Here is a 27,834-nt window from a genome sequence, read left to right on the forward strand (position 1 = left end):
CACCTGAGCACCTCTTGGAGCTGCAGGGGTGGCGTCTCCCCCCCCCACTGATGCCATCTGCACTGGGTGGCCTGTGGGTGCTGGCAGGGTAACGTACCTCTGTATTTGAAGCAGTCTCTGACCATACCTGGGTCCCAGACGTGGCAGATGGGGTGGTCCTGAAGAGGGACACAGACTGCGGCTGCCTAGGTAGCCACGCTGGAGCTCAGCTTAGGGTCCAATCCTGCTGTCCCCACCCTGTTTTTGGAAGGAACAAGGACATTCTCTTTGTCCGCAAGGAAAAGCACTTGTTTCTTTTTCCTTTAGAGCTCAACTGCTGAGAAGAAGCAGCAGAGTTGTTGTCTGGAGAGCATGATGGACATAAAGCTTCAGGCAGAAAAGCAGCCCAATGCAACTCGGGAGGAAGGTTCACTGCTGCGTGAACTGCTGTTGGTTTGGCTCAGAGGATGCTGCTTGGTGCAAGCTCTCAGCTGGTGATGAGTAGGTTGTGCAAAGCTTGTTGCAGAGACTGACAGCAATAGGGAAGAAACTGCTTCTAAACGACATTTGCTGCTCTCCTTCCCTCTCAATGTGTAAAGCAACCACTGGGGAATGGTCTCCTCCTGCCTAGAGACAGAGGGTGCTGGGAACACAGGTATTGAAGTGACCGCAACCCAAGCCAACAAGGGTGTATCAGGAGAATGCAACCCCCCCCCGTAGGAACTGAAAGCTTTCAGGTGTGGAGCCACGTAGGGCAGCTGTCACGGGCTGGCGGACTGTAGTCACGGGATCTTGTCTAAACGTGAGTGACGAACGAGACGTTCTCTCCTGTGCGGGGAGTACCGTTGGTCAGAATGGCCATGCAGTCAAGGCTTCCATATGGAGACAGACCTGTCAGCCCATGGAGAAGATTTAGATTGCAGGTACAGAGATGAGAAGTGGGAGTCCCCTGAGCAAAGTCTCTGCAGCTGCCTCTTCAGCAATGGAGAAAAAGAATTCACTGGTAAAGCTCCTGTACCTTGCAAATTGCATTAGAAAACTGGTTTCAGGCTGGCTAAAGCCTCCGGAGAGGTTACAAACAGGTGTGACGCCCGTGAGCTTGGTACTATCTCGCCTCTTGCTCCACTGTGCAGCGTGTTCGTTGAGCAGAAGGGAACACAACTCATCTCCGAGATGTTGTCCGGCAGGCACGGGAAGCACCCTGTAAGAGACAACCCCGCAGCATCACAGACTGGCCAGGACACACCTCTGGCAGTATTTTTGCTCCAGGGAAGAGTATCGTGGTTGCCCTTTGGCAGCCATCCCAAAGCCCATCAGGATCCTAGCCTGGTGGTGGGGCAGGGGAGGGCAGTGGCAGGATCGGTTTGGAAGACACAGTCTCTATCAGCATTTACAGGGGAGTAAGACCAAAGCGGAAAGACCTGGCCCTGCCCCACATGGGCAGGGGCTATTATTTATATTTTTATGCTGTAGCATACCCTGCACCCACTTCCACACCCAGCACGTGGATCTTGCATGTGAGATGCACAACACCTGACAGCACAGATGGGGCCGATCTCACATCAGAGCACATCTCCATGTGCAAGGTGTTCAGGCTCCTGTTACAGTCATGGAGGTCTGGGCAAGAGAGAAGAGCCAAAGGATGGTCCGCATGTTACAGGGATTCACCCAAATTCTTACTTGCTGTGGACCCAGTCTGTGCAGACAAAGGAAGCAGAGCACGGCCTCAGGTACAGGAGTCTGCATCTGGCCAGATGAACGTCACTGTGGGTAAACCTCTCAGTGACCACAGAGCGCATCGCTGTGCTGTCCCTTTCCTCAGCTACCAACGAGGACAGCACCAGTTCGCTACCCTCTACTGCAAATATTACCCATCTCCCAATGCCAGTCTGCAGAGCTCAGCTGGGACCATGTCCCTCTTGGCTCTTGATTTTGTGCAACCTCACCACGAGGCATGACTATGTAGGGCGCTCAGCTGCCTCGCTGCAGTCCTGCTGCTCTCATACCAAGACTCAGCAACTCCCGTGCACGTCCAGTAAGATACACTGATGAGATGTTTGAGGTCTTAAGATACATCCTGCTGTGGATCATCCATAAATGGAAAAAATTCCCTTTGCTCTGGTCAGCTGCACAGGCAAAGAGGGAATGCCAGGAGAAAAAGGAAGTGTTTTGTACAGACATAAGCATGGCTGTGCACCTAGGAATTAAAGCCTGCCCGGACCCTCATCTCCTCTGAAGGGAGTCCCTGTGAAGAGGCTGGAACACATGTTTTTTTTCATATTTCAGGCAGTAAGTCATAGTTACTATAATGCGGGCCATTTTCCACTTCTTTGTGTGTCCCGGAAGATGTGTTTTAGGAGGCAGAGCAGCAGGTATGTAGCAGCAGAGAAGTACAGTACAGCAGCCAGCTGAAGCAGGAAAGTCAGGGGCTCTGATTTTGTCTCTCCAAACGGTTTCTTTCCATCACTGATTGTCCAAGGTGTGCTAGAGGACGACTAGGTGCAGTGCCTCTTATTCCCTGAGAATGGTTTTAGCCATAAAGCTAGTTGAAACAAGTTTAGAACAGAAAAATAAGGCAGTACTTTTTTACTGGCACAGGAAACGAGTAGAATTAATTCACCAAAGCAATACAGCAGACACTCCACCTCTGGGCAGCGCGAATTTAAGACTGGATTTCTCCTAAAAGGTTTACATTCATTTTGGTCAAGTGCTCTAAGTTATGTTACTGGTAAGTCAATTCAGATATTGGCTTCTTGCCTTGTAACTCTCTTTTCTGGATGGTCCTTGAACTCACATACCTGCTCCTCCACCTGGAGACCCAGCGGTGCGTGGGGGTTGGATTCGGGGTCCTGCAGCTCCATCTTGGTGGCTAGCCTTTTCCCGGGTGTGTCAACTTGTGAGAGGTACTCAGAAGAGCCGTACTGTTTTCTTCTGGAACTGGGCACAAAATCTTTGCTTTCATCCTGTGTGAAAGAAAACAAAAAGGGTTGGGACTCAGGGACTATGAAGGGGTCTGGATTACCACTGGGTTCCTGCCCCGAGTTTACAGCATGAGGTGCTGGCTTGAGTCCCCTTGGCAAGGAGAGACTCTGGCCACCAGGCCAGCTCTGGCATGTCCTCACTTTCATAAAAATTTCTTTTTTAAAAACCATCCAGTAATTTTAACCCAAGTTATGGGTGCAGAGTCTTCCGTTCAGCGAAGTGGCTTGAGCACAAGTCTGTGCTTGGTCTGCCTGGCTCACTGGGCCTGGAGTGCCTGCATCCATGAGGGACTATCAGCAGAAAATCCCACAGTTTACTGACTGAAGCCGTTTCTTAAAAGTATTAACTCTGAGTTTGAACTACCATGGGTGGGTGCCCAGCAACCTGATTATCCCGTTTCCTTGGCAATGTGATGTCCTACAGTGTCTTCCTGCTATAGGCATCTAAACGGCACTTTTAAACTCACTAGTGTTTTCTTGAATGCCTGCAGGGACATTTATGGGATCATACCCTGGGATTCAGACGCCTACAGTCAGCCTTAGGGCTGGTTCGGGCACCCCTGTCTTTTACTGAGGCTGCACCCTGCTGTGAGTCGTGGGGGGTGAGGGGTCCCTGTCACCTTCCAGCTCCTCAGGAAGATGGCAGTGCTTGTGCTGTTGCTGTTGCTGGCTGGAAAAACCTCTTTATCCACAAGTTCCAGGACAGCGTAAGGCACCATCATGTCAACATCAGAAACCAACCAAATCATTACACTGGTGAGTTTACAATTTCCGTAATGTAATCAGCTGCACTGCACTGTGCTGCTGAAGGCTTCATCAGCTCTGCCCGCTTTGGGGACGGCATCGTGTTTGCTGAACCATGCAGCGCGTGGCCCTGTGAAGGGGCTGTGAGCACTGGTGGAACAGATTTGGTTCCTGCCCTGTGGCAAAAGGAACAGCAGGGAAGGGAGAGGCAGCAGCCCCCAGGCCTGGCAGAAAAGCATCTCTGAGATGGACACCAGGCTTTGATGGGCTCTCAGAAAGAAGCTGGGACATCTCGTGGGTCTGGATGGACAAACATCTGCCCTGAGCTGGCCCCACTGTGGATGACATCCAGGAAACACTGGACCTGACCTCCCCCTTGGTGAACAGGCACAACACAGGGGCAGGTCCCACAGGAACCTCCAGCCAACCATGAGCCAGAGATAACCATGGTGAGCCAGGCTGCTCATAAAAGTGAGGTGACAGTTTTAGTTTAATGAATGGCAGTCATCTTGATGGACCTGGACAGCTTAGCAAGGGCTAGACACCTCTCTATTTCTGATACAGTAGTTGTCTTTAGACATGAGGCCACTGGGCGAGCACATGGGAGCTCCAGCCCCTTGGGCATCTGACAGCGTCAGTCTGTCTCTGCTGTCAGGCAGCATGAATTTATGACCCACATACACTGGTCTCCTCAAAGAGTTTTGTAGGTAAAGAGCTGGGCTGTCAGACTGGCTGTCCCCACGTGTCGACGACGCAGAGCAGTACCTCCTGGTAGTGCTCCAGAGCCAGGTCAGTGCAGAGCTCAGCGTGCTCCGTGGCACCCAAAGGACACCAGCTGGTCACCGACAAGCACCTGGGAAGCTGCTTTGCACAGACTGTGGCCCCAAGGCTTCGCACAAAACAGAACGGAACCCTTGGACAAAGCCACTGACGCCCAAGGAGAGATGAAAACGCTGCCGTGGTGTGGCTGGCTGCTTAAGCGGAAGCTTATGTGGAGTCAGCAAAGGTGAAATGGTGCTGGATGCCCTTTGTATTAGTCCCTAAAGCAGAGGAGAGAAGGGGCAAGAGGCAACAAATCCCTGGATACTGTCAGGGAGACTCTTCCATGAGACCTGCCCACCATACGAAGGCACACACAGCTTCACTTGAAGAAAAGCCTACCTTTAGGTTTTTTACCTAATTTGTGCAGCAGACAGCCTGGCTCCAGTCGTATCAATGTCACAGCCACAAGAAAAACAAATTAAGTGCATTCCTTTTGCACTGCTGCCTGCTCATCTGCTTGTGGCCTGCCAGGGCCCTCGGACTAATTCGGGCACTGCAGATTTTCAGCAGTCAAACAACACACCAGAGAAATACCGCCTTCATTATCTGAAACACGAAGCCCAACGGAACAACCGCTTGAGGTCTTGCATCTCCTCGGGTCTTTTATGGGAGCCCGAGACAGGCTGTCTGCAAGCACTAGAGGGAGCTGGTCCTCAGGCTGCAGCACCCATCCATCAGCAACCACCGCTCCCCGGGTGTCCCAAAGCAGCGCTCCAGAGAGCTCCTGCTCCTGTGGCACAAGCATTGCTACGAGCTGCCGAGACCTCCTGTAACTGCATTAGGGACATCTGCCTGCCCCGGCGGCACAAAAATGGAAGGCTGAAATTACACCTTGTGCCTTGGCGTCTCCTTGCAAGAATTATTTCCAGGTGCTCGGTTTGGGTCTGTCCTGAGGGCAAGGCTGAGGCAGAGGCTGAGCCTCCAGCTTGCTTTAGCCTCCTGCTGTGCTGCAGCAAAAGGTCAGACATCACCAGTATTTCATGGAGGAGAGGAAGACGTATTTTGGCAAAACCAGGACAGGCCTTGTGTTTCCCAAATAGGATTCCGAAAGCAATCTCAGGCCTTGGATAGTGGAGCTGCGAAAAGGTGACGGTGATGCCTTCACAGGAACGCTGAACGTGCAAAGTCAGCATAGATCAGTGCCAAGCCTTCTGCCAGGGAAACAGCTACATCTTTAACTGAAACACAAACCCCAGCAGAAACAGACTGCTTGTGATATGAGGCATATCCTAAGCCTGAAGATACCCTTCAAAGGCAGATACTTTGTTTTTTTTTTTTTCCAAGGGCATATGCAATAATTTGAGCTGTCCAAATACAAAAAATTTGGTATGTCTAGTGTGTATCTGCAGTCTTTCAGGGTAACTTCATGCTCCTCATTTACAAGCTAAAAATATACTTAATTTATGACCAAGAATTCAGATTTGTGACTATGTGGTGTCAGGGTGATTTTATTTCTAAGTATGATGCAGAGAGAGATACCTAACTCCATACTCAACAGCCCTGTGCGAATTAACTACGTAGTTGTCTTCCTGACTGCTTGTCACTGCAGACACGGGCAAGGCTGGAAGCCAGCTAATTCATCAGGGATACCCAGGGTGACCACCCAGAGGTCAGGGTGCTCTGTCAGGTACCCTTCAGCTGCTGTGGCAGGCACACCACATAGCAGGCAACTTTGATCTGACAGTGACCTTAAGACCACCCACAGAATATACTGCAGAGCTCTGCTCAGCCCTGGGTGGGCTGCTAGGGGGAAGATGGGAAAAAAATACATGAGTGCCCACTCTTTAGGGCTCCACCATGGACCACACATGAGCCCAGCTGCAAGCAGAGACCTCTTCGGCTGTGAAACTCAAGGGTTTGGGTGCTGCAAATTCAAACTCCTGGGATAAAGGGAGGCCCAGGGATGGACCTACCATACCCCAAGCACATAAGCTGCTGAGTTCTGCCTGGATTCACAAAAAAGTAGACCCTGGCCAGGGAGATGATGTATTCTCAGTGTCCAAATGTAGCTGGAAGGCCAACCTGCACTTTGTAACACCAGGCAATAGACTCTCTGCAAAGCAAAGCAACAGTGCAAATTCTTCCATACCTCTCATTGCCAGAGAAGTGGAAGAGAAGTTTTGCAAATGTAAAACTCCTTTCACATCTTGACCACCTCATCTGTGTCAATGCCAGAGTCATTCGGTTATGAATCTGTCCCCTCTGCCACCAGCCCTGTCAGATTATTCAGCTGGGCTCCTCCTGGAGACTGGCACTGGCAGCAGCTGCCTAGAGCTGCTCCGAGGGAGGAGCAGAGGCAGGAGCTGCAGCAGGAACCAGCGTGTGGTTGAATGGACTGGAAGGGCACTTGGTGCCAGTGAGCTCGCTTGAAATATACTGGAGCGTGCGGCTCCAGTGGCAAGTACAGCTCACCCAGCAGAGGGGCTGCATGTGTCAGCCCTGCTTTGAGGTACTCCCCTCATGGGGACCAGCCAAAGCAACAGGAAAAGAGCACCGCCATCCCCAGGGACCAAGGAGGGAGCAGCCCTGGGTACGCAGCCACCACTCATCTGTTTAGGAGATGCCCAGGAAGTATTTCCAGACCAGAGTCTGGTTTCACATCGGGAAACCGTGCGGCTCTTACCAAAAGGAGCTCTATCTCTACAGCTGCTCTTGGAGCTACTGCTCTGCCTGAGGCACAACTCTATTAAAATCTGCTCATTTCCATCATTTTTTCATTACTACTTCAAGTCGACAATGCCACGCAAAACCACTCTGCAAAGCACACCATGGCCTACGTAAGCTGTGACTACGTCTTCTCTGATCTTGGCAAGACCAAATGCTACTATATAGTTACTCATATGGCGTTACAAGACCCAAGCAGATGGGTCTAATTTAAAGAAGTCTAAATCGGGTACTTCACATAGGAAATGCTCCACTGAAGACAGCAGGAGCTGGGGAAGGGCAGCACTTCAGGAAATAAGCTGTAAGAATTTCAAGTCAGGCGCCCTGCAAGTAACAGGCAACTTGGAAAACCTCGTCAACTGGAAGACAAGAGTGTTTAACACGGGATACTTACAGGCAGCGTGGTCCGGTGCCAAGCAGAAGCTGCTGTAGGATCACTTGCATAGCTCCTGCGTGTTAGCAGTTCAGATGCACTTAAGTTACTTTTGGTCCTTCGGGACCCCAGCTCAGGGGCACTCCAGGAATTAGCTGTGGCACTGGTCCTTTCTGAAGTCTGCTCCAGGGAGTTTGTTCTGGCATTGTTCCCTTCCATTTCTAAGAGGTCCACTGAGGACCTACACGTGTTTGTAGTGCTGGAAGCTGCACTTTTCTCCACTTTGGTTTGAGAGTCTTCCAGGGAATGTAAGCCTTGTCTTGTTCTCCAGGAACTTCTCACAGTGACATGTTTTGTTTCGGATGAAGCTGCATCTGAAGAGCCATGGCTCTTCCAGCTGACTGTCTCCGAAGGCAGCTCACTGTTCCTCTCCACGAGTTCAGAAGTCTTTATCATAATGCTGCTTCTGGACACCACTGTTTCTGCTTTACTTCTCAGCGCTGCCTCTCCAATTCTGTCCGTCTCAGATGATTTCAGAGCACTTTTATTAATCGATATCTCCAAGGGTGTGGGGAGATTGTTTGTTACTGGTGAAGGCTCATTTGGCGCAACTCTGATGTTGCTGGTGGTAACATGCCGTTCCTTTGCTGCCGTATCTGCACTAGTCCTTGCAGCTGTTGGCTCAGAAGGGAAGATTGTGATGCTGCTTGTCATTTTATTTGTTACCATTTTAAAAACAGACTTCTGTTTTTCTGGCTCTGACTCAGAAACAGTCCCTCCCATGACTGCCTTCATATCCTTTTCAACAATTGCAGGTTTAATGACAGCTTTTGATCTCAGAGCTTCTCTCGGGCTGAATGACCTTCTGGATTTAAATCCTCCAGTGCCATCTGATGGTTTTACACATTTGGTGGAGTCTTCCTCACTTACAGTGTTTTTGTCATTTTCAAAAAGTGATGCTCTAAAAACTCCCCTGGAATTGGAGAACTGCTTGGAACTGACTTTCTTTCTTGTCTCAAAATCTGACTGAGTGCTTGTTTTTTTGCTTCTTCCCGATTCTTCATCTGAATTAAGTTTTTCCTGGTTACCCTGGATGGTTTTGGAGTCTGTTTTTAAGCCAGTACTTACATGATCCATTGCTGACGTTGAAGACTGCTCTGTGTCGTCTTTATCAAGAGCTGTAAGAATCTGCAGAATGTCCTCCTGACTCCTGGAGTGATGGGAGCGCTTTGTTAGTGTTGAAGGCTTTGCACTTTCAAGTGATATGAATTCTTTTTCCTGGGAGACGATTGATCTTTTAGCCCTCCCCTCCGAGGGCTGTCTGTGTGATGCAGCAAAAGTGTTCACTGCTTCAACTTTAGAGCCTGTGGAGTCTGACACGGACACGTGGGAGGAGAGGTGGTACCTGTATGCCGAAGCTGTGCCGTTGGAAGCGGCGTGGTTACCCCTGGTGAGCAGCATGTCCCCCGAGCCGTCACCGACTTCTGCCTGACTTGTTTTCAGCTTCTCGGCCAAAGCAGCCACTGATTCTCCTTTGCTTAACTTCTCATCCCGTGCGTCAGCACCGGTTTGGCAGTTGCCACGGAGCACCTGAGATGGCTTTTCAGCCTTGGATCTTAGGCCTGTTTCACCAACAGGTTTGGAAGGTGCTTTCCAAGATTTCTGCTCCTGTGCAGCAGGAGGGTATCGGCTGAGCACAGATGGCTGCTCTTTTGATCTCTTCCCCTCATTCTGCATGATGCAGCCTTCCTTCTGACCAGCAGAAAAACTGGAAACTAAAGATTTCTCTTCCAGTCTTTTTGTATCTGCCACAGCAGTGTCTGGAAGGGCAGATACACCAGATGCTTTTCCTGCTTTCCTGTTCATTAAGCTTGGACTGGGCACCTGCTTACCACCGTGGCTGTAGCTGTCATTACTGACAGAGAAATCTCTGTTCCTTGCTCTTTCCCGGCGCTGCTGTGGTGAGAGCTCCCTTGGCTTGTGCTTGGCAGCTGTCAAATCAGCTGTGACACCTCTGTATTTAGGTCTGTCATGTTTTCCCCTGCTAGAAAAGCTTGTATCTTCATTTTCCACCTCTCCGTTCTCCAGATCTTTCTGTTTCTTTATTTGCATTTTTATTTCTTCTAGCTGGCCCGTTAAGAGTTTGTTTTTATTCTGTTCACTCAAGTAACTGTCTTGCAGGTCATTGTTTTTGGCTCTCATTTTTTTAAGTTCTTCTTCTAAAGATTCAAAACGTTTGATCTGAGTTTTAAGTTTCTCAATTTCTTGGGTGAGATCTTTCACTTTGTTGTCTTCCTGATTTTTATTCTTTTGGTTTTCTGATTTATTCCTGGTTTCATTTTCTACATGTTTCAGGTAATCCACACTTCCCTTCCTCCTGGTCTCCTTAGAGGGCAATGCAGAAGTCAAGTCATCTTCAATTCTCAAATCATTTCTGTCCAGGAGATTATTTGATGACCTTTCTAGCAAGTTTGATGCATTTCTACTTTGATCTGCCCTATTTAGTTTATTGTTTTGCTCTAGTTTCTGTGTTAGCTCCTGGATTATTTTTTCATTCTGTTTTTCTCTTTCATTAAAATGTTTTCTTTCAGTGATAAAGCTCAGTGCTAAGGATTTCAGTTTTTCTAACTCGCCCGTCAAGCTCTGCTCAGTTTTATCCAGCCTGTCCTCAGATGCTTCTAGTTCTTTCACTTTCACTCTAAGTATTTCTAATTCCGTAGATATTTTTTTGGTCAAGTTCTTTTCTTCATTGAGGCTAAGACACAGCTGCGTACAGTCGTTCTTGCTCCTGCCGAAGGCCTCCTCCAGCTTCTCCAGCTCTGCCATTCTCCTTTGCAGGTGTTCGATTTCTGACTTCAGCTCTCGGGTGAGGCTCTCTTCCTCTTCAAGTTTTTCTTTCATTAACCGACAAAGCTCTTCAGCCTTCCTAATTTCTTCATCCTTGCCTTCGATCTTCAGCACTCTCTTCCGCAGGGCTTCAACGTCAGCAAGCATGCTGGAGTTGCTGCCTTCTGCCTGGATAACTTTGTCCTGGAGGTCAAGCAGCTCATCCTCTGCCTTCTGCAGATTTTTGGTTGCTTCCTCCAGTTCATCAAGGCGGCGACTAAGACTCTGCAATTTGAATCGTAGGTGCCGATTTGAGGTTTCCTTGTAACCTGTAAATTCTGCCATGTTTATTTTTTATTCCTTTTCGGTGAAAGCTTTGCTTATTCTGGGTGAATGGTGTGGCCTTTAACACCTTGTGTATTCCTGGTACGTTATCTTTTCTTTGAAGAGAGGCAATCTCACTCTGAAAGAAAAAATGCTTAATATCACTATAAGACCTCAGAATATAAATATTATCACCGTATTAAGTTAGATTACAAATGTTTATAGAAATAACTTTTTAACTAAACACATTTCTGAGTGCTAAATTAGGAGAAATGAAACTGCAGAGAAGAGCCACAGTCCACGTACTTCGGTTGTACAGGGTTTGCAAAAATAGCCTGTCCCCAGTAGCTGAGGGAAGGACGTGCCCTCCTCTGCTGGTCTGCACAGGCAGTGTGTGCACAACCGCCAGACCCTCACCCCAGTGCTCACCAGTCAGTACGAGCTGCCCACATGCAAGCTCTTGGGCTGCAGGGGTTCATGCACGGGCAGGACCTGGGTCCAAGCGCACGGACAGGCCCACGCAGCAGAGACCTCTCTGTTCAGCACTGCACCAGTCTCCTGAAGACGCCTTAGAGATGAAGATTCAGGAACCATAAACAAGACCTGGAAACTAGAAAATGCAGCCCCCAGCCATTTGGTGGCCACTGAGGAAAGGACGAACCCCCACACATCCAGCTCACAGACAAGAGGGTGTGAGAGCTGCTGCCAGCAGGCCCTGTCCATCGCTGCCAGTATTTCTCCTGCAGCCCAGGCTGCTCAGCAGAAAGCTTCCACCTGGGCTGTAGTCACATTCCGAGGACATTGTGCCAGTGGAGTTTCAAGTTTCTCCCTCCTGTTTCAAAAGCTGCTGTTGCCCTCGGCTGCCACCCACTTGCCCAGGAGATGAGCAGTTGTGAACGCTTATGCCTCTCCTCCTTGCTGCTGCCGACAACGAGGGGGCTGATAACACAGGGGCACAGTCTCACGCACTAAATGTAGATCTCTTCCCAGCTTAGCTCAGAGGTGGCAGGGCTTTTTTAAACAGCCCCTCTGTGCTTGGCAGGGAGAAGCAGGGAGGGAGACCTCAGCAGGCCAGAATGGTTGCTGGGAGGATCTGGTCTCTCTCTGGTGCTCAGCATTTAGCCTCATCCTGTCCTCGGCACGTCCCCAACATGCGTGAGGACTACTGCAAACTTGAGGGGAGGGGGGGTGACTGCAGCTCTTTGACCTGCGCCCTTGCTCGGGCCGTCTGCCTTGAAGCAGGCCTTGGCCTCCAGCATTTTTGTGGCGCTCCCTGCAGAGGAAACACTCGGGAGTTTCGTATTTCACAGCGCCAAGAAGCAAAGAGCAGGATGCGGGGAGCAGACAGCGCCATACGGGAGTCTGCAGTGCCCTGACCAAAGCCTTTGGTGGAGGTGATTCACTTCCTGCCGGGCAGGCGGGCCAGGGCTGCCACAGGCACCCGCTGCGCACACCGGGCACCCTGCGACCCCTCTCCCGAGGGACCTCCCTCGCTCTGGGGGGTTACCACCCTTCCGTGCCTCAGACAGCTGAAAGGAGCACCATGAAGAGCAGCCGGAGAGCGGCCACAGCGCCCCGCATGCAGCCACGCGCCTGCCCCCTCCCTCGGCACCACGACGCCATGGCGCGCCCGCCGCCCTCCCTGGCAGGCCGAGGCCCTGCTGCGCGGCTGCTGGCGGGTGGGAAAGGCCGTTTGGACCCTGGCAGGGTCCCACTGCGACGTCACCAGAGCATCGCAGGAAAGGCCAAGCGGGCACACCTCGCAGTGCCCTGTCCCCAGCAGGCCTCAGGGCAGGGAGTTAATGGTTAACCCGGCATCAGCCACCGCGAGCGGCCTGGTCCCGGACACGGACACGGCTGGCGGAGCGTGACGCAGCCAGGGCTGGCGTCCAGCGCTGCTGTTCAGGCCACGGCTCCTCTAGGGTGCTCCTGCAGAGCTCCGGGGAGAGGGCTGTGCTCTGGCCCCCAAGGACAGGCTCCTCACCGCAGAGGTGAGGTGGCTGAGGAAGCTCTGCCAGCGGGACCAGCCCCACAGCCCCCTTCGTGGGAGGGGGTGGGAAATGGAGAGCTGCCTCCACAGGCGGGTGGGCAGACAGGCAAAGCAGAGCGGCCACTCTTCCTTCTCCTTCCTTTTCTTCTATATCCCAAATACTCCTGCAGCATCAGTTGCCACCTGGGTGGAGTAGGACCACCCCCACACACTCGGTCCCCTGGGGAAGCCCCGCTGTGGCGGCCAGTACAGGCTCAAGCTGAGCGAGCAACTGCGTGCAGAGAGGTGACCTTGCCCTGAAGACAACAGGCTTCTGCAGACAGAAGAAACAATCGCCCTGGGAGGTGACCCGGGGTGGTCCAATGCAGTCTCCACCAGGAAGGAAGGGGGTTATGGGCACACATTCCTGGGAAGGGACACCCAGTATTGCTGGTCAACCACCCACCCGTCTTGTTGCTCCACCAAACCACACTCCTAAAGTTGGTTCCTACAGAGTCTGCACCGTGGCTAACAAGATGCCTTTTTGTCTGCACAGGATAATGCTAGGTGAAGAGCTCGGTGTGGGCCATGAGTCAGGATCTAGACCCTCTGGCACATTGTCACAGCTCAGGGGGAGAGGGATGTTGGGACTGAGTCACTGATCTCCTCTGTGGATGTCAGAGGCTGCTCAGAGGCCCAGAGGAGAAACTGATTTATGAGGAAACACACAAATCTTCGAATGAAGCAGAAAATTGAACTCAGCAAGTAACTGAATGAATTAATTACTACTGCTGTCCCTCAGGGGCTGATAATGCTTAATGTCTTTATTAAATGACAGAGACGACGGGATAGAGCACGCTCTCTGCAAGTTCATGGATGATACTAGACTGGGAGGTGCGGGGGGAGAAGCATGGCTGATACACTGGAGGGCAGGGCTGCTATTCAGAGGGACCTTGAGGGGCTGGAGAAAGGGGTGGACATCAGCCTCAGCAAAAAGAAGTCCAAGTCCTACTCCTGTGGCACCAGGACAGGCTAGGGATGATGGCCAGAAAGCAGCTTCACAGAAAAGGATCTGGGGAGTCCTGGAGGACAAGAAGTTGCACAGAGGTCAGCAGTGTGTCCTTCTTGCTAAGAAGGCCAACTATAGGTTGGGCTGTGTTGGCAAGTGTGCAGCCAGCAGGCTGAGGGAGGTGACCCTTCCTCTGGCTCTTGTGAGGCCACATCTACAATGCAGTGTCTAGTTTGGGACTGCCTGGTCCAAAAAAGACACATGTACTGGGCTGAGTCCAGCAAAGGCCACCAAGACGGGCATGGGCTGCAGCAGCAGACATACAAGGAGACACTGAAGGAACTGGGTCTACTCAGCCTGCAGAAGAGAAGGCAAAGACCTTTTCCTGCCTGCAGCTACCAAATAGGAGGGTGCAGAGAAGATAGAGTCAGGCTTTCCTCTGAGGCACACAGTGAAAGAAGCAAAAGACACAAGCTGCAAGAATAAAAATTCCAAGTAGATAATAAGACTTTTTTTCTGTTTGCCCCACTGTGAGAGTGGTCAAACACTGACACAGGGTCCCAGAGAGGCTATGGGACCTTAACTGTGGAGGTACTCAGAGGTCTACCAGAGGTGGCTCTGGAACTCCCCAATACCTCCCCAGCTGACACAATTTACTGCAAGAGATGAAAAGGGCTCAATCTAATTAGCTTAATGAGAAGAAGAAGGTGTAAAGCAACATCTTCTACAAACAAATTTGAGAGAAACTATCCACGAGTAGTCTTTTAGAAGGAGACCCTTTAACTTCTTGGCATAGCCAGAACTAACCCCAGTGCTTGGAAACATAACCTAAACAAATTAGTATTACAAATAAAGTGCACATTTATAAGACTGGTGGGAATCAGACCATACAAAATAGTATCCTAGATGTAGTGGCTGCTTTAAGCTGGTCATGCTTTGAGTGAGGGCTTGGACTAGAAATCTCCAGGGGTACTTCCAACCTAAATCACTCTGGCTGTTCATGATTGTTATTCTCCAGTCTGTCACTGATATCAAAATCCCAGAAGGAACGGTGCAGGATTCAAACACTGACACTATTGTTAATGCTAATTAATATTGTTGGGAGATGTTTAAACAGGACTTGTAAATAAATCTGATACGGCAATAACTTCCTCAGCTTGTAAATGTACTGAACAATCTGACATGGATGTATGGACTTCAGATTTCTCTCTCTTTTTGCAAAGTGAGCAGTTCTCATTCTAGCTATGTTTTGCATTTTTAGCAAAAAAAACAGGAAGAAAAGAGGATGATAGTTTTCACAAATAGCAAAAAACCTGTGTGTACTGGGTTTGTGTGGCAGGGTTTTGGTAGCAGGGGAGGGGCTACAGGGGTGGCTCCTGTGAGAAGCTGCTAGAAGATTCCCTGGCTCCAAGTCAGATCCACCTCTGGCCAAGACCAAGCCAATCGGCAATGGTGGTAGCGCCTCTGTGGTAACATATTTAAGAAGGGAAAAAAACCACAAAACGTGGAAAAACCTGCAGCGGATGGAGGAGTGTGATGTGAGAAAAACAGCTATGTGGACACCCAGGTCAGTGGAGAATGAGAGGGGAGGTGTGCTGGAGCAGAGATTCCCCTGCAGCCCATGGTGAGATGGCAGGCTGACCCCCTGCAGCCCGTGGAGCCTCATGGTGGAGCAGATATCCACCTGCATCCCATGGAGGACCCCATGCTGGAGCAGGTGGCTGTGCCTGAAGAAGCCGTGACCCCATGGGAAGCCTGCGCTGAAGCAGCCTCGTCCTGAAGGGCTGCACCCCATGGAAGGGACCCACACTGGAGCAGTCTGTGAAGAACTGCAGCCCCTGGGAAGGACTCATGTCGGAGAAGTTCATGGAGGACTGTCTCCTGTGGGAGGGACCCCACGCTGGAGCAGGAGAAGAGTGTGAGGAGTCCTCCTCTGAGGAGGAAGGAGCGGCAGAGACAACCTGCCAACCTGCAATGAACAGACTGCAACGCCATTCCCTGTCCCCCTGCACTGCTGAGCAGAAGAAGGCAGAGAAATCAGGAGCAAAGTTGAGCCTGGGAAGAAGGGAGGGGTGGGGGAAAGGTGCTATCAGGAGTAGTCAACATGTGATGGCGTGACTGGCTGGGCAGATGAGCAGAGAGCAGTGGATGTTGTCTACCCTGACTTCAGCAAGGCTTTTGACACTGTCTCCCACCACATCCTCATAGGCAAGCTTAGGAAGTGTGGGACAGACGAGTGGACAGTGGGGTGGATTGAGAACCAGCTAAAGGACAGAGCTCAGAAGGTTGTGATCACGGGTGCTGAGTCCAGCTGGAGGCCCGTGGTTGGTGGTGTTCCCCAGGGATCAGTACTGGATCCAGTCTTGTTCAACATATTCATCAATGACCTGGTTGAAGGGACAGAGCGTACCCTCAGCAAGTTTGCTAATGACACAAAACTGGGAGGAATGGCTGATACACCAGAAGGCTGTGATGCCATCCAGTGGGACCCGGACAGGCTGGAGAGTTGGGCGGAGAGGAACCAGATGAGGTTCAACAATGGCAAGTGTAGGGTCCTGCACTTGGGGAGGAATAACCCCAGGCACCAGTACAGGTTAGGGGCTGACCCGCTGGAGAGAAGCTCTGCGGAGGAAGACCTGGGAGTCCTGGTGGACAGCAAGTTGACCACGAGCCAGCGATGTGCCCTTGTGGCCAAGAAGGCCAGTGGTATCCTGGGGTGCATGAAGAAGAGTGTGGCCAGCAGGTGGAGGGAGGTTCTCCTCCCCCTCTGCTCTGCCCTGGTGAGGCCACATCTGGAGCGCTGTGTCCAGTTCTGGGCCCCCCAGTTCAAGAGGGACAGGGAGCTACTGGAGAGAGTCCAGCAGAGGGCCACAAAGATGCTTAGGGGGCTGGAGCACCTCTCTTGTGAGGAAAGGCTGAGACACCTGGGTCTGTTCATCCTGGAGAAGAGAAGACTGAGAGGGGACCTTATCAACACTTATAAATATCTAAATGGCAGGTGTCAAGAGGATGGGGCCAGGCTCTTTTCAGTGGTGCCCAGTGACAGGACAAGGGGCAACGGGCACAAACTGGAGCACAGGAAGTTCTGCCTCAACATGAGGAAAAACTTCTTTATTCTGAGGGTGACAGAGCCCTGGAACAGGCTGTCCAGGGAGGTTGTGGAGACTCCTTCCCTGGAGATATTCAAAACCCACCTGGACGTGTTCCTGGGCAACCTGCTGTAGGTGACCCTGCTTTAGCAGGGCAGTTGGGCTAGATGATGTGCAGAGCTTCCTTCCAACCCTGACCATTCTCCGATTCTGTGACTTGTTTTTATTTCTCATTATCCTACTCTGATTTGATTGGTAACAAGTTAAATTGATTTTTTTTCCCAAGTCAAGTCTGTTTTGCCTGTGACCATAATTGGTGAACGATTCCTCCCTGTCCTTGTCTCGACCCATGAGCCTTTCGTTATATTTTATCCTTCCCATCCCACCAGGGGGGGAGGAGTGAGCAAGCAGCTGCATGGTCCTTTTGGCTGGACACTATGGCTGTGACAAATATAATAAGGACAGTTCAGTTAAACAGAGCCACCTGAGTCACTGATAAAGTGAGACCCAAGACTCTGAAGGGCTGTGTCCTGGAAAGACTAAAAAGGCTTAAATGGTCACAACAGAAATCTTATCTACAGAAGCAGCTGACGTACCGCTGCAGCTCAGAGGCAGACGCTCTTGGCTGTATCAGTGGGAAACACTGAGCAGAATTACAACAGTAGAAATGACATTATTTTGTATGCAATACTGGACTGCATATTTACAGATCCTAGTCTGATGCATCTCACCTTGCTTAAGTAGGGACACAGAGCAAGAGAGACACCTACAAACTGCTCTTTAGTCTTCTAGATTCAAAGAGATGCTCAAGTGTATTCATCTGACCTTCCCAGGGAGACAGAACTTTCCACAGGAGGAGAGGAATCACCCTTTGAGGGACTGTACTCTGCCCACTGATGATGAAGGGAACCTAGCCATGGCTCAGGCACAGATCTCTGGATGGCAGTCATCTCCCCTGGGAATGACGCCGCTCTCTCTCCAGGGGCCAAGCATCAAAAACACAAGCTGCAAGTTTGCGAAGAGCTGAGGAAGGTTTTGGGAAACCTCAGAAAAGTAGTCACGAGTGCTTTTTTTACCCTTTAAAAGTCTAAGAAATCACTGATTTCACCTGAACAACAAGGGCAATCCTGCATTAAGCCAAGAGCCACAACAACATCCGTTTGGATTTGAGTTCTTGAAAAAAAGCCTTTCCAATGAGACATGTAGGAAGCCTGGGGAATCTCAAACTGTTGTTATTCAAAGCAAATATCAACGCAAAACATGTGGCCGGTAAACACCTACAGGAGAAAAGATGTTGCCTGATCTAAAAGGTTCTTTATTATAGCACATTAAGCCAAAACAAGTTCACAACAGAAATGTGGCACACAACTGATTCAAAGTAGTAACTTACTAACAAACACTGCAGTGAATTTACCAGAATTGACTATCGAAATGATGTATTCAGATTCTACTTTCCCCCATGGATTTCTCATTGGGTTTTCTGGTCTTCCTCAACAAGTGTGTGTTATCTCCTAACTTTATTTATATTTATCATTATCAATTGTATCCTCCCCGTTCAGTACAGTTTGCCTTTCAGGGCTTTTCTGACGCTGCATGGTTTTGGCCACAGCATCCTATTAACAGCTGTGAGAATTCAGCATTCAGGACATTTACTAAAGTAATTTCATAACTCTCGATTACCCTTCATGTTCTTAAATTTAATCTTTTCTGCACACTCAGTTTTGCTCATCATCATCTACAGTTTTATGGAAACAATTCTTTAGCAGCATCATTGGATATAACCTTCCATTGGGACTACGCTATCTTGTCTGCACAAAACACATACAGTCAGTTCACAGATGTGCATGGACGCAAAAAATCTCTACCTAGAAATGTTTGTGCTAGCTGAAACACTTTATGAATTGGGAGATAACTATCTTTTATTTCAGGAACAGCAATTAAATGACTACTACTTGAGACCTACACAGATAATCCCTGCCAAAAGTTCTTAGGACAGTGACGCTGCTCCTCTCCAGATGCACAGAAGCATCTTACCCTACATGTTGCTTTTCTTACTCTGATTTGACTGTCCTACGAGCACCCACTGCTCTGCGTTTCAAGATGTCCCCAATATGCCCATGTGGCTGTAGCTGTTGGCACCCGCTCCTACTGTGCTTGCTGCTGTGCCAATACAAAAATGCCGCCAGCTGCCATGTGTGTCTGTCGAGTGCGAGAAGACTCTGCTATCTCTCACGAGCACATTTTGCTCTTAATCTTTGGGTTTTTATCTTTTTGCTTGCACTTTTATACTGATAATGCAACTTCCTTCGCTGTGGTTGGGGGAGACCGGGCCCCCAGTGACAGCACTGCTGGTCTTCCACAGTACCCATAAACAAAAGGGTAACGTCACATCGTATGTGTTAAGTTTCAGCCTTACCCAATCCTGAAGATAAATGACAATTATTAATGCCTTGGCCTACAGCCACTTTTTATTCGTGTCCTCTTTTGCGCTTGAAGCTGTGGGGGTTTCCGATAGACCCTGGAGAGCAGCACTCATCACAGACAACAGAAAAATCAATAGATTAAAACACAGCTATAATCAGAATGCAAATTTGCCCCATCGTAGTTGGAGTCCTTGGGGTCCTCTGCACTGTCAAATCCATACAGGCTAGAGTTCTGCGTTCCTTAGCTGACACATGGTCTAGTTCCAGGGGAGGAGCAGAGCAGGGCTATTGTCCGTGCTCTCGTGGATGGGGCATACACCTGCTGCTACTCCCTCCACCTCCCCAAATGCTGGGGTGAGCTTAGATCCACCCTGTTCTATTTTCTGCTAGCTTATTCCTCAGAATACCCATGGGAACTGTATTTTTGCGTTGAGCACAATGCTGAGCACACCTGGGGAAAGGGCCCCCTTGGCAAGGCAGGTCTCTGGACTATGTATTCATATTGCATTAGGAGGCTGACAGTCACTTCAGGTATAGGGACAGCCCTGAGATGTACATCAGCAAAACGTGGGGTAGCAAGAGGGCTCCTCTTATCAGTCCCAGATGGCCATGCAGGTCAGGGGGAGCTGATTAGACTACGCTTTGGTTCCAATGCATACTCTTCCCCCTGCAGCACAGGTTAGGTGTGCTTGTTGGATTCTGCCCCATGTGCATATACATCTGCGGCTTTAATTAAAGGGTGTTGCATACATATGCAAGGAAGTGTGAACATGTCATGCTCAAATGCAGTAATGCTGCTGACGATTCATGCTTGTATCACAGATCAACATGGTGAGAGCATCAGTGGGATTTTTCGTCCCTGCCCCAGGGTGGAATGGGCTGGGAGGAGTCCAGCATGTCATTTTTCATTTGTAAAGCAAAATTTCTCTGCCATTTATATAGAAAAAGGATGTGGGTGTCACAAACTGCAGCAGATGAGGATACTGTGGCCAGAGCCTTCAGTCAGTTAAAGACAGAAGGAAGGAAAGTTTTTCTTAATTTGATTTTGCCTTTTATGAGCTCCTTCTGGCACCTGGGTCTTGACCCCACACAATGATATAGTTGTGGGAACAGAAGAAAAAATTTTCAGAAAAAAAGGATATAAACCAAGATATTCAGACTAAATAAGAGCCAGAGTCCATTATGTGTCATCAACTCGCATCCGTACAAGGACCAGTGTAATGATATTGACAGTGGCATTGAGTGCACCCTCAGCAAGTCTGCTGATGACACCAAGCTGGGTGGTGCAGTCCATATGCCAGAGGGATGGGAACACATTCAGAGGGACCTGGACAGGTGCTGGTCCTGCACCTGGGCTGGGGCAACTGCCGGTATCAACACCGGCTGGGAGAAGACACACTAGAGAGCAGCCCTGTGGAACAGGACTTGGGGGTGCTGGTGGATGAGAAGCTGGACATGAGCCACCAGTGCGCAACTGCAGCCCAGAAGGCCAAGCGCATCCTGGGCTGCGTCGAGAGCAGCGTGGGCAGCAGGTCGAGAGAGGGGATTCTGCCCCTCTGCTCTGCCCTGCTGAGACCCCACCTGGAGTGCTGTGTCCAGCTCTGGAGCCCCCAGCACAAGCAGGACGTGGACCTCTTGGAGCATATCCGGAGGAGGCCACGAAAGTGCTCAGGGGGCTGGAGCAGCTCCCTGTGAGGACAGGCTGAGAGAGTTGGGGGTGTTCAGCCGGGAGAGGAGAAAGCTCTGAGTGGACCTTATAGGGACCTTCCAACACCTGAAAGGGGCCTATAAGAAGGCAGGGGAAGAACTGCTCACAAGGGTTGGTAGTGACAGAACGAGGGGTCACGGTTTTAAGCTAGAAAAGCGTAGATTTAGGTTGGACATTAGGAAAAAAATTCTTTAACGTGAGGGTGGTGGATCACTGGAAGAAGTTGCCCAGAAAGGCAGTGGAAACCTCATCCCTGGAGACATTCAAGGTCAGGCTTGATGGGGCTCTGAGCAACCTGACCTCCTTAGAGATGTCCCTGCTTATTGTAGAGGGGCTGGACTAGATGGCCTTTAGAGGTCCCTTCCAGCCCAATGCATCCCATGTTTCTATGATTCTCTGCCACCTGCAGGCACCTAACAACCTCCTGGGGCAGCTGAAGAGAAGCAGACACAGGGTGTGGCAAAGGGCACCTTGCCCCACTGAACACAAAAGCAAATGCCAAGGGACTTTTACGGATGTCTGTATTTTTGAGGGATGAACTGTCTCAGAAACATCTGCATCTAGCGGGAGAGGAAATTCTGAGAGTCAGAACAAGCTAAACAATCTGGAAGCGGTTTGAATAGTGACTAATACAATGCTAGACTAGAGACATGTGAAATAATGAGACAGCAGCCAAAAATAACCACAGCGACCACAATGTTCAAAGAGACTGAAACAAAGACACCAAATAGCATCTACTGTAAGTGTGGGAGACTGCAGCAGGCTCTGCAGATGCAGGAGAGGACCTGGCACGTCACCAAGTCATACCGACCCTACGCCAACACTTCGATCACCCACTGAACTCCTCAGTGCTGCTCTGCTCCCGGCATTATAAAAGGAATTTCTCTACACAGAGCTGGCAGGGCCAATATGAAAGAAGCAGAGCATAAAGCCACCCCCAGTTGCTCGCAGCAGATGCTTTGAGCAGCACTGGGGTTTGAGCAGACACAGTCGCTGTTGCTTTGCTGTGCACAGAGGAGATTTCGCTTTTCTCTACAAAGCTGCTACCACTCTCCTCTGGCTGTCCTTCGAAATAGCTGCTTTCCTCGCACTGGAAAGACTCACAAGACGCACTGAGACCACGTCTGAGCATCCAGTGACGAGGTGCAGCATCCTCCTTCCAGCAATACACAATGGTGTTAACCTGCAGAAGCGCCAAACAGAGCCCTGCAGCTGACGGGCATCCTTGCCTTGGAAACCCCATGGCCAGGAGGATGTTAGCTGTACTCTAAAGCTCTTGATCAGAAATGGATTGATACTTCCAAAGCTTCTCAGCATCCTATCTGCCAGGTATCAAAAAATGCCTTGTACATGCATCAGACAAGTTACCTATTTTGACAAGCTCTACATTTGCTTTATATTTGAATTCAGCAACACATTTTTATGTATTGTAGGCAAGCAGAAGAGTTGGTGGGACAGCTGGAGACCTCATCGCATCATAGACCTCAAGAACTACCTTCCTGCTTTCTTCATGCTTTTTCAAGAAAAACGCACTGGAATCAAAGCTGAGGAAGATGTTTTTGTTCTCTGACTCAGTGTCCCATGCTGCTACTTGTACTGTCCTCAAAACCAGATTTTACTGTCACATTTGATTTCACAAACACTATGCAGGCATCTCTCCAGCGAGTCACAAACTTGGCAGCATCCTGCGGATGGCATGGGAAACGCAGCCCCAGCTCAGTGGTGCCTTTGTAATATTTATTGGACGTGGAGGTCTTCCACCTCCTTCACCCCTCCATCCCTCCTGCCCACCTCCAACAGGCTCAGCATTGCAAGGGCTTCGGGGACCATGGCTGCCACCATCACTTCTGTTCACCTCCATAACATGTGCTAGTGTCAAGATGCCACCTGGAGCTGAACCACCCATGGGCTGGCCGAACGCCACAGGATCCAAACTTTAGGAGAGCCTCAGACTAACTGAAGTTTCCCAACTGTCCTGGCACGAGGTCAGCATTTTGTCTGTTACTGTAGTTCCCTTTGTACCCAGTCGTCTTTGGTTTTTATCTGTAATTCTCCAGCATTGCTCCTTTTGAAAAAAGTGGCCTTGGACTCCCCAGGGATACAGCAGTATTTATGAAGACATTGGTTCAATGTTAATAGTAGTACAAAAACCAAATTCGAGGAGGAATGTAAATGAGGGGGGAAAACTACTGCTCAGCCTGCAGTGCTGCAGGCTTCTGGCTCATCCATCTCAGAAAGGCTGCATGTAAGGAGACTGCCCAGGATCAGCCCCTCCAGCCTGAAACCGAGACAGATGATGGGGGGAGGAGGTACTGATACAGAGCCATAAAAATCAGGAGGAGCAGAGGAAGATAGTGTTTGCTGCCATCCATAAAACACAAACTGATGGGCATCAGCTGGAACGACTGTGGGGAGGTTCAGAGCAAGCAGTGAAACCATGGAAAGCACCACCTGAAGGATGTTATGGATGCCAAAAAATTTATACAGAACCAGAAAATTATGAGAAAAATTAATGAAAGAAAATTTCAAAGATTATTTGAATACAAAGAACATAAAGTCCTGACTCAGGAAGTCCCTGGAAACGGGCAGGGGGGGAAATCATAGTGTATATTAGCTATTCTCATGCTTCTCCCCAACATCTGCTTTTAGCCAGTGGTGCAGCTAGGATGCTGAGGAGACAGCCACCTTGGTCTGACCTATAATGCTCTCTCCTCTGTTCCTTTTCTTCTCTCCCATATCACTACAGTCTACCTCTCTTTTCTGCTTCTTGAACTTCCATTTTCCCCAGATATTTAGCATACAGTAAAAGCTCTTCTCAGACCTATCTTCCCCATGGTCACTTCAACAAGCTTGCTTTCTACATTTACTCTTCTAACCTCTTCATCTGGCCACCACAAATCTTACCCTTCAAGCACGGTTCTATTCCCTCCACCCTCTTCTGTCATGCTTGTGCTGAAGGCTGACCAATATTATTGGCTCCAGTTCCCACTGGTGTCTTCACTCTCTCTTCCCATCTTGTTGCCTTCTGCTCGTCTCTGGTTGGGCTCACTCAGCGCTCTGCTTCTGCTTGCACGTGGTGTTATGCTGGGGAACTCCTTGCTGCAGGATGTTGTGGAACCTAAAGGTCCTTGTCGGTTCATAAAGCAGCAACTAGACAAATTCATGGAAGAGAAGTCCCTCAAGGTCATACATACAGGGACTGGGACCCACTCCTAGCTCAGCAAGTCTCTGAGCCAGAACTTGGAGGTTGGGAGAATCCTTTGGCCTGCATCGTTGCACACTTCCCCTGTCCCTATCCTTCTTCCTGGGAGTCCCTTTCTAGCCATTGCTGGAGATGGGGGTATGGGGTAGGTAAATCTTTGCTCTCATCCAGTAGAGCTCTTATCATCTTCTTGGGCTCTTGCATTGTCCCATCCCAAACACCTATCCAGGTCGGACAGGATTAACACTGCACATCTGACAAGTGTCACACTACAAATGGGCTAAGTACTCAAAGCATAAACCCACAGAATTTATTGTCCAGCAACATTTACAGAGCTGGGAAAGGCATCCCTGGTACGATACACCTAATAAGATCAGCTTCAAATACTCATAACCTTCTCTGAATCATTTTCCTCATTGGGCATAGGCAGCTTTAACCTTCACATTCTTCCTGGCACTATACCCGAGAGCCACATGGGGGCATGAAAATTATATTGCATGTTTCTGTGTAGCCCATCTGACACAGGGTATACTCTACTCTCCTAACAGAGTGGTGGAAGGACATCCGAGCCAGCTCCTTTGCAGGAACACCCCCCCTTTGATTGCTGTGAGCTTTCCTGGCCAAAGCCTGGCTCAGCCATTCAGATGTTTCCACATGGATCCCTACAAACCCTGCAGAAAGTGGGGATTGCTCCAAAAGCCCTACCAAAAAAATGAGCTCACGGACCCAGTAGCACAGAAAACTGGTTATTCTTGCAACTTTCTTCCTGGAAGAACTTAATCAATGAAGTTTGTAAGTGCTAAACTGAAAGCTTTTTAGCTCCCTTACACCCGCCACAAGAACAGCTTGGGGAGTTGCCATAGCTACTGACTGCTCTGAACTACTGCAGCTACTGAACCATCTGTTTTCTGCCTTGGACAGAAATGAAAGGACAGGCAGGCAACCAGCCTGTCTGTGGGTGCCTGCCCAGCCTTGGCACAGAAATGCAATTCAGCAAACTCCTGGCCGATCTCAAAAGCTGGGACAGAGCAGAGTTTTGGAAAAAGGATGTATACAGACCCAAAAGAAGCTACACTTCACACCTGCACCAGTGTCTGGAGGCCAAGACAGCAATGTGGCTGCAGGGCAAAGCCATGTGGGGAGACTAAGCAGAAAACAACCACCTAACGTCTCCCAGTGTGCTCCCAACAGTGCAATTAGAGAACAACGGGATGCACCTCTCATGCCCACCCGCACAGTCCCAGCTATCCCCAGCGTTCAACTTGACAGTGCGTGCTCCTAGCTTGCTAATGCAGGCCCCTATTTATTTTCTCTAGGACCAGCAGGGCTGCTGTCCTTATCATTTGAAGTGTATTTCAGAAGAAAGCAGCAGCTCTGCTAATCATCCTGCCTGCTGCTGCCAGGAAGCAACTCTGAAAGCCACAGTGGCATGTTTGGTTCACCCAGAAAAGGCTGTAGAGCATCACACTGAATCCCAAACCAGTGTTTTTGGGCTTCCCCAGCAGCCCTGACTGGTCTTTTGATGCCCTGCTGCACAGCTAGTCCCATGGCCTATTTTCAGCATTGTTTTGGACATCCCACTGAAATAAATCAGCATTTGAAAAATCTGTTGCCACAGCAATGGCTGTCTGGCCCTCAGACCATACAATAACGCTCCAGAAAGAAGCTGGCACTTTCCACGTTTTCTGAGCTAGTCTTAACCAAGGAGGTACCCTTTGACAGTATGTGTTCAAGGATTCCCCCAGGTCCTCTTTCTTCTGCTGCCCGTTTGTCACAAGGGTTACAAGTTGCCTTTCCTGAAGTCTGTGCTCTGATGAAAACACAAGTTTCCTTGCTTGTGTTGCAATTTGGATTCTTACACTTTGCTCTGCTTTAGCCATTTAAACAAGTACTGGGTCTGTTGCTGCTTGCTCAGAGATGTCCTAACGCTGCAGCCACTGGAGCAGCGTGTGCTGGCTGAGTTGTATCTGATGCCTTCTCACTCACAGCTGAATAATCCCGGTATGTGCTGTGGACTCTCACACACTCCCATCCCAAGCATTCGTGCAGGACTTATCTGGGCTAAAACTAACCTCATTAAGGTAAGAAACAGTGGACAGAAAAACATTATTCCCAGCACAAAGGAGTACAAGGTATGAACAAGAGTGAAGTGAGCAGCACAGGAGCAAGGAAGGAAGAGGTAGAAGGCAGCACCACTTCTCCGTCGGTGAGACTTCTGACAGCCCACAGCTGCTAGGAGCATTTCTTAAACAGTGACAGAGCTCTTATTACCTCCCACCCACATAAGCACTTCAGCAGAAATGGGTTTGCCTCCAGAAAGCATCCTGGATCTGCACTTCAACTTTGAACTCACACTTTCCTGGAGAAGCTGGTGGCCCCACATGACACTGGCAATGCAGGACCTGCCCTCACTGCCACCCTACACCAATGCATTCCTCCACCATGTTAGTACAAGCAGCTGAAGACACTCTGAGCTCAGGGTCATAGAGGCAAAAGTTACTCTGAAGATCCACAGAAAGGCCTTCCAAGTCTCATCAGGGAAATGACAGATGACATTTTGTGTAGATCAGCGTTAAGTTACAGACACGGAAAAGACATCCTAACTTTACATGTAAAATAACAAGCTTTCAGCTTACTGCAACCATTCAGGAAATGCCAGCTCATTGTTTCACAGTGGTCAAAAATCAAGTCTAATACTATAAGTTACTAGGAAGTAACTGCAGCACGCATTAATTTCCCACTGTATTAACCCATGGTGTGCCAGCATCTCCAAAGCTGTTTGCAATTCCAGTCCCATCTCAGCCTCTGCTGCCAGCTAGAGAAGATATGCAACAAAGATGGTCAAAAGTATGATTCTGCAGAGGAAATCACTGACAAGAACTGTTTAACCAGCGAAATGAAATGACTCAGGAGGAATATGACAGCTCTATAAAATTATGAATAGTTGGAGAAGAGGGATACAAATCAAATGTTCACTGTCTTTGCAGTCACAACAAACAAGGATAGATGCTGCTCCTCATGACATGCAGATAAGCTGTTGAACTCTGCCACAGGACACTTTCCATGGGTTTGGGGCAAACAGATAAAGTAATACCATAGATGTCTTTTGAGAGTTAGTAAATCCACAGAAGCCGCATCCAGCTCTTGTAAGTGCCTGTGCCACAAGGGGCTGGAGGGTGGAAGAACATGCAAGAACTACTTACCGCAAGTTTTCCCTGTTGCTACTCTCTTCCCTAGGGCCCTGTTCTTGGCCACTGCAAAAATACTGGGCTAGATAGACCTGTGGTTTGATCCAGTACAAACGCCTTGGGTAGGAAAGTCAAGCCCAGCTTATAATCACGAAAGAAGGAAAAGATCTGTCCTGCCAGATTTGTATCAGGAGCTGGGTGAAACAAGGATTATGGCAGAGATGGGAACCACAGATAGTGGCTCTTCATTGACAGGTCTCTGCCCTCTCTGGCCGGCCGGGCAAAGCAGCAGCTACGCTTTGCTTTACGCCTTCGACCAGATGTAAGAACCTTGGATGCCACATTGCACAACAGTGCAGCTGAACAGGGTAAAGAATGGGTTCATCTCACCCACACGTCAGCCTCCAGCACACTCCTGGAGCCAGGAGGAGCTACAAGGTGAAGCCAAAGCAAACCCAGGTCTGCCGGTAAATTCTCTGATCCTGAAGCTGACACACAAGGTGACACAGGTGACCTGCTGCTGCCCTTGGTGT

General features: G+C 49.6%; 1 protein-coding gene across 2 annotated transcripts; it reads right to left on the minus strand.

Annotated features, from left to right (window-relative positions):
• Positions 1 to 1,141: 1,141 nt before the first annotated feature.
• Positions 1,142 to 10,734, minus strand: LUZP1 (leucine zipper protein 1). 2 transcript variants are annotated; one of them, XM_009952302.1, is made up of 3 exons: positions 7,585 to 10,734; positions 2,778 to 2,942; positions 1,142 to 1,180 (listed from the first exon to the last, which is right to left on the minus strand). In XM_009952302.1, exons 1-3 carry the CDS (start codon positions 10,732 to 10,734, stop codon positions 1,142 to 1,144), a joined length of 3,354 nt encoding a protein of 1,117 aa, XP_009950604.1. The 2 variants fall into 2 exon arrangements, with proteins under 2 accessions (XP_009950604.1, XP_086336340.1); XM_086480214.1 differs by lacking the exon at positions 1,142 to 1,180 and having other exon boundaries at positions 2,718 to 2,942.
• Positions 10,735 to 27,834: the final 17,100 nt, after the last annotated feature.

The sequence above is a fragment of the Leptosomus discolor genome, chromosome Z (assembly GCF_034619465.1).
Source record: "Leptosomus discolor isolate bLepDis1 chromosome Z, bLepDis1.hap2, whole genome shotgun sequence".
Classification (NCBI taxonomy): domain Eukaryota; kingdom Metazoa; phylum Chordata; class Aves; order Leptosomiformes; family Leptosomidae; genus Leptosomus; species Leptosomus discolor.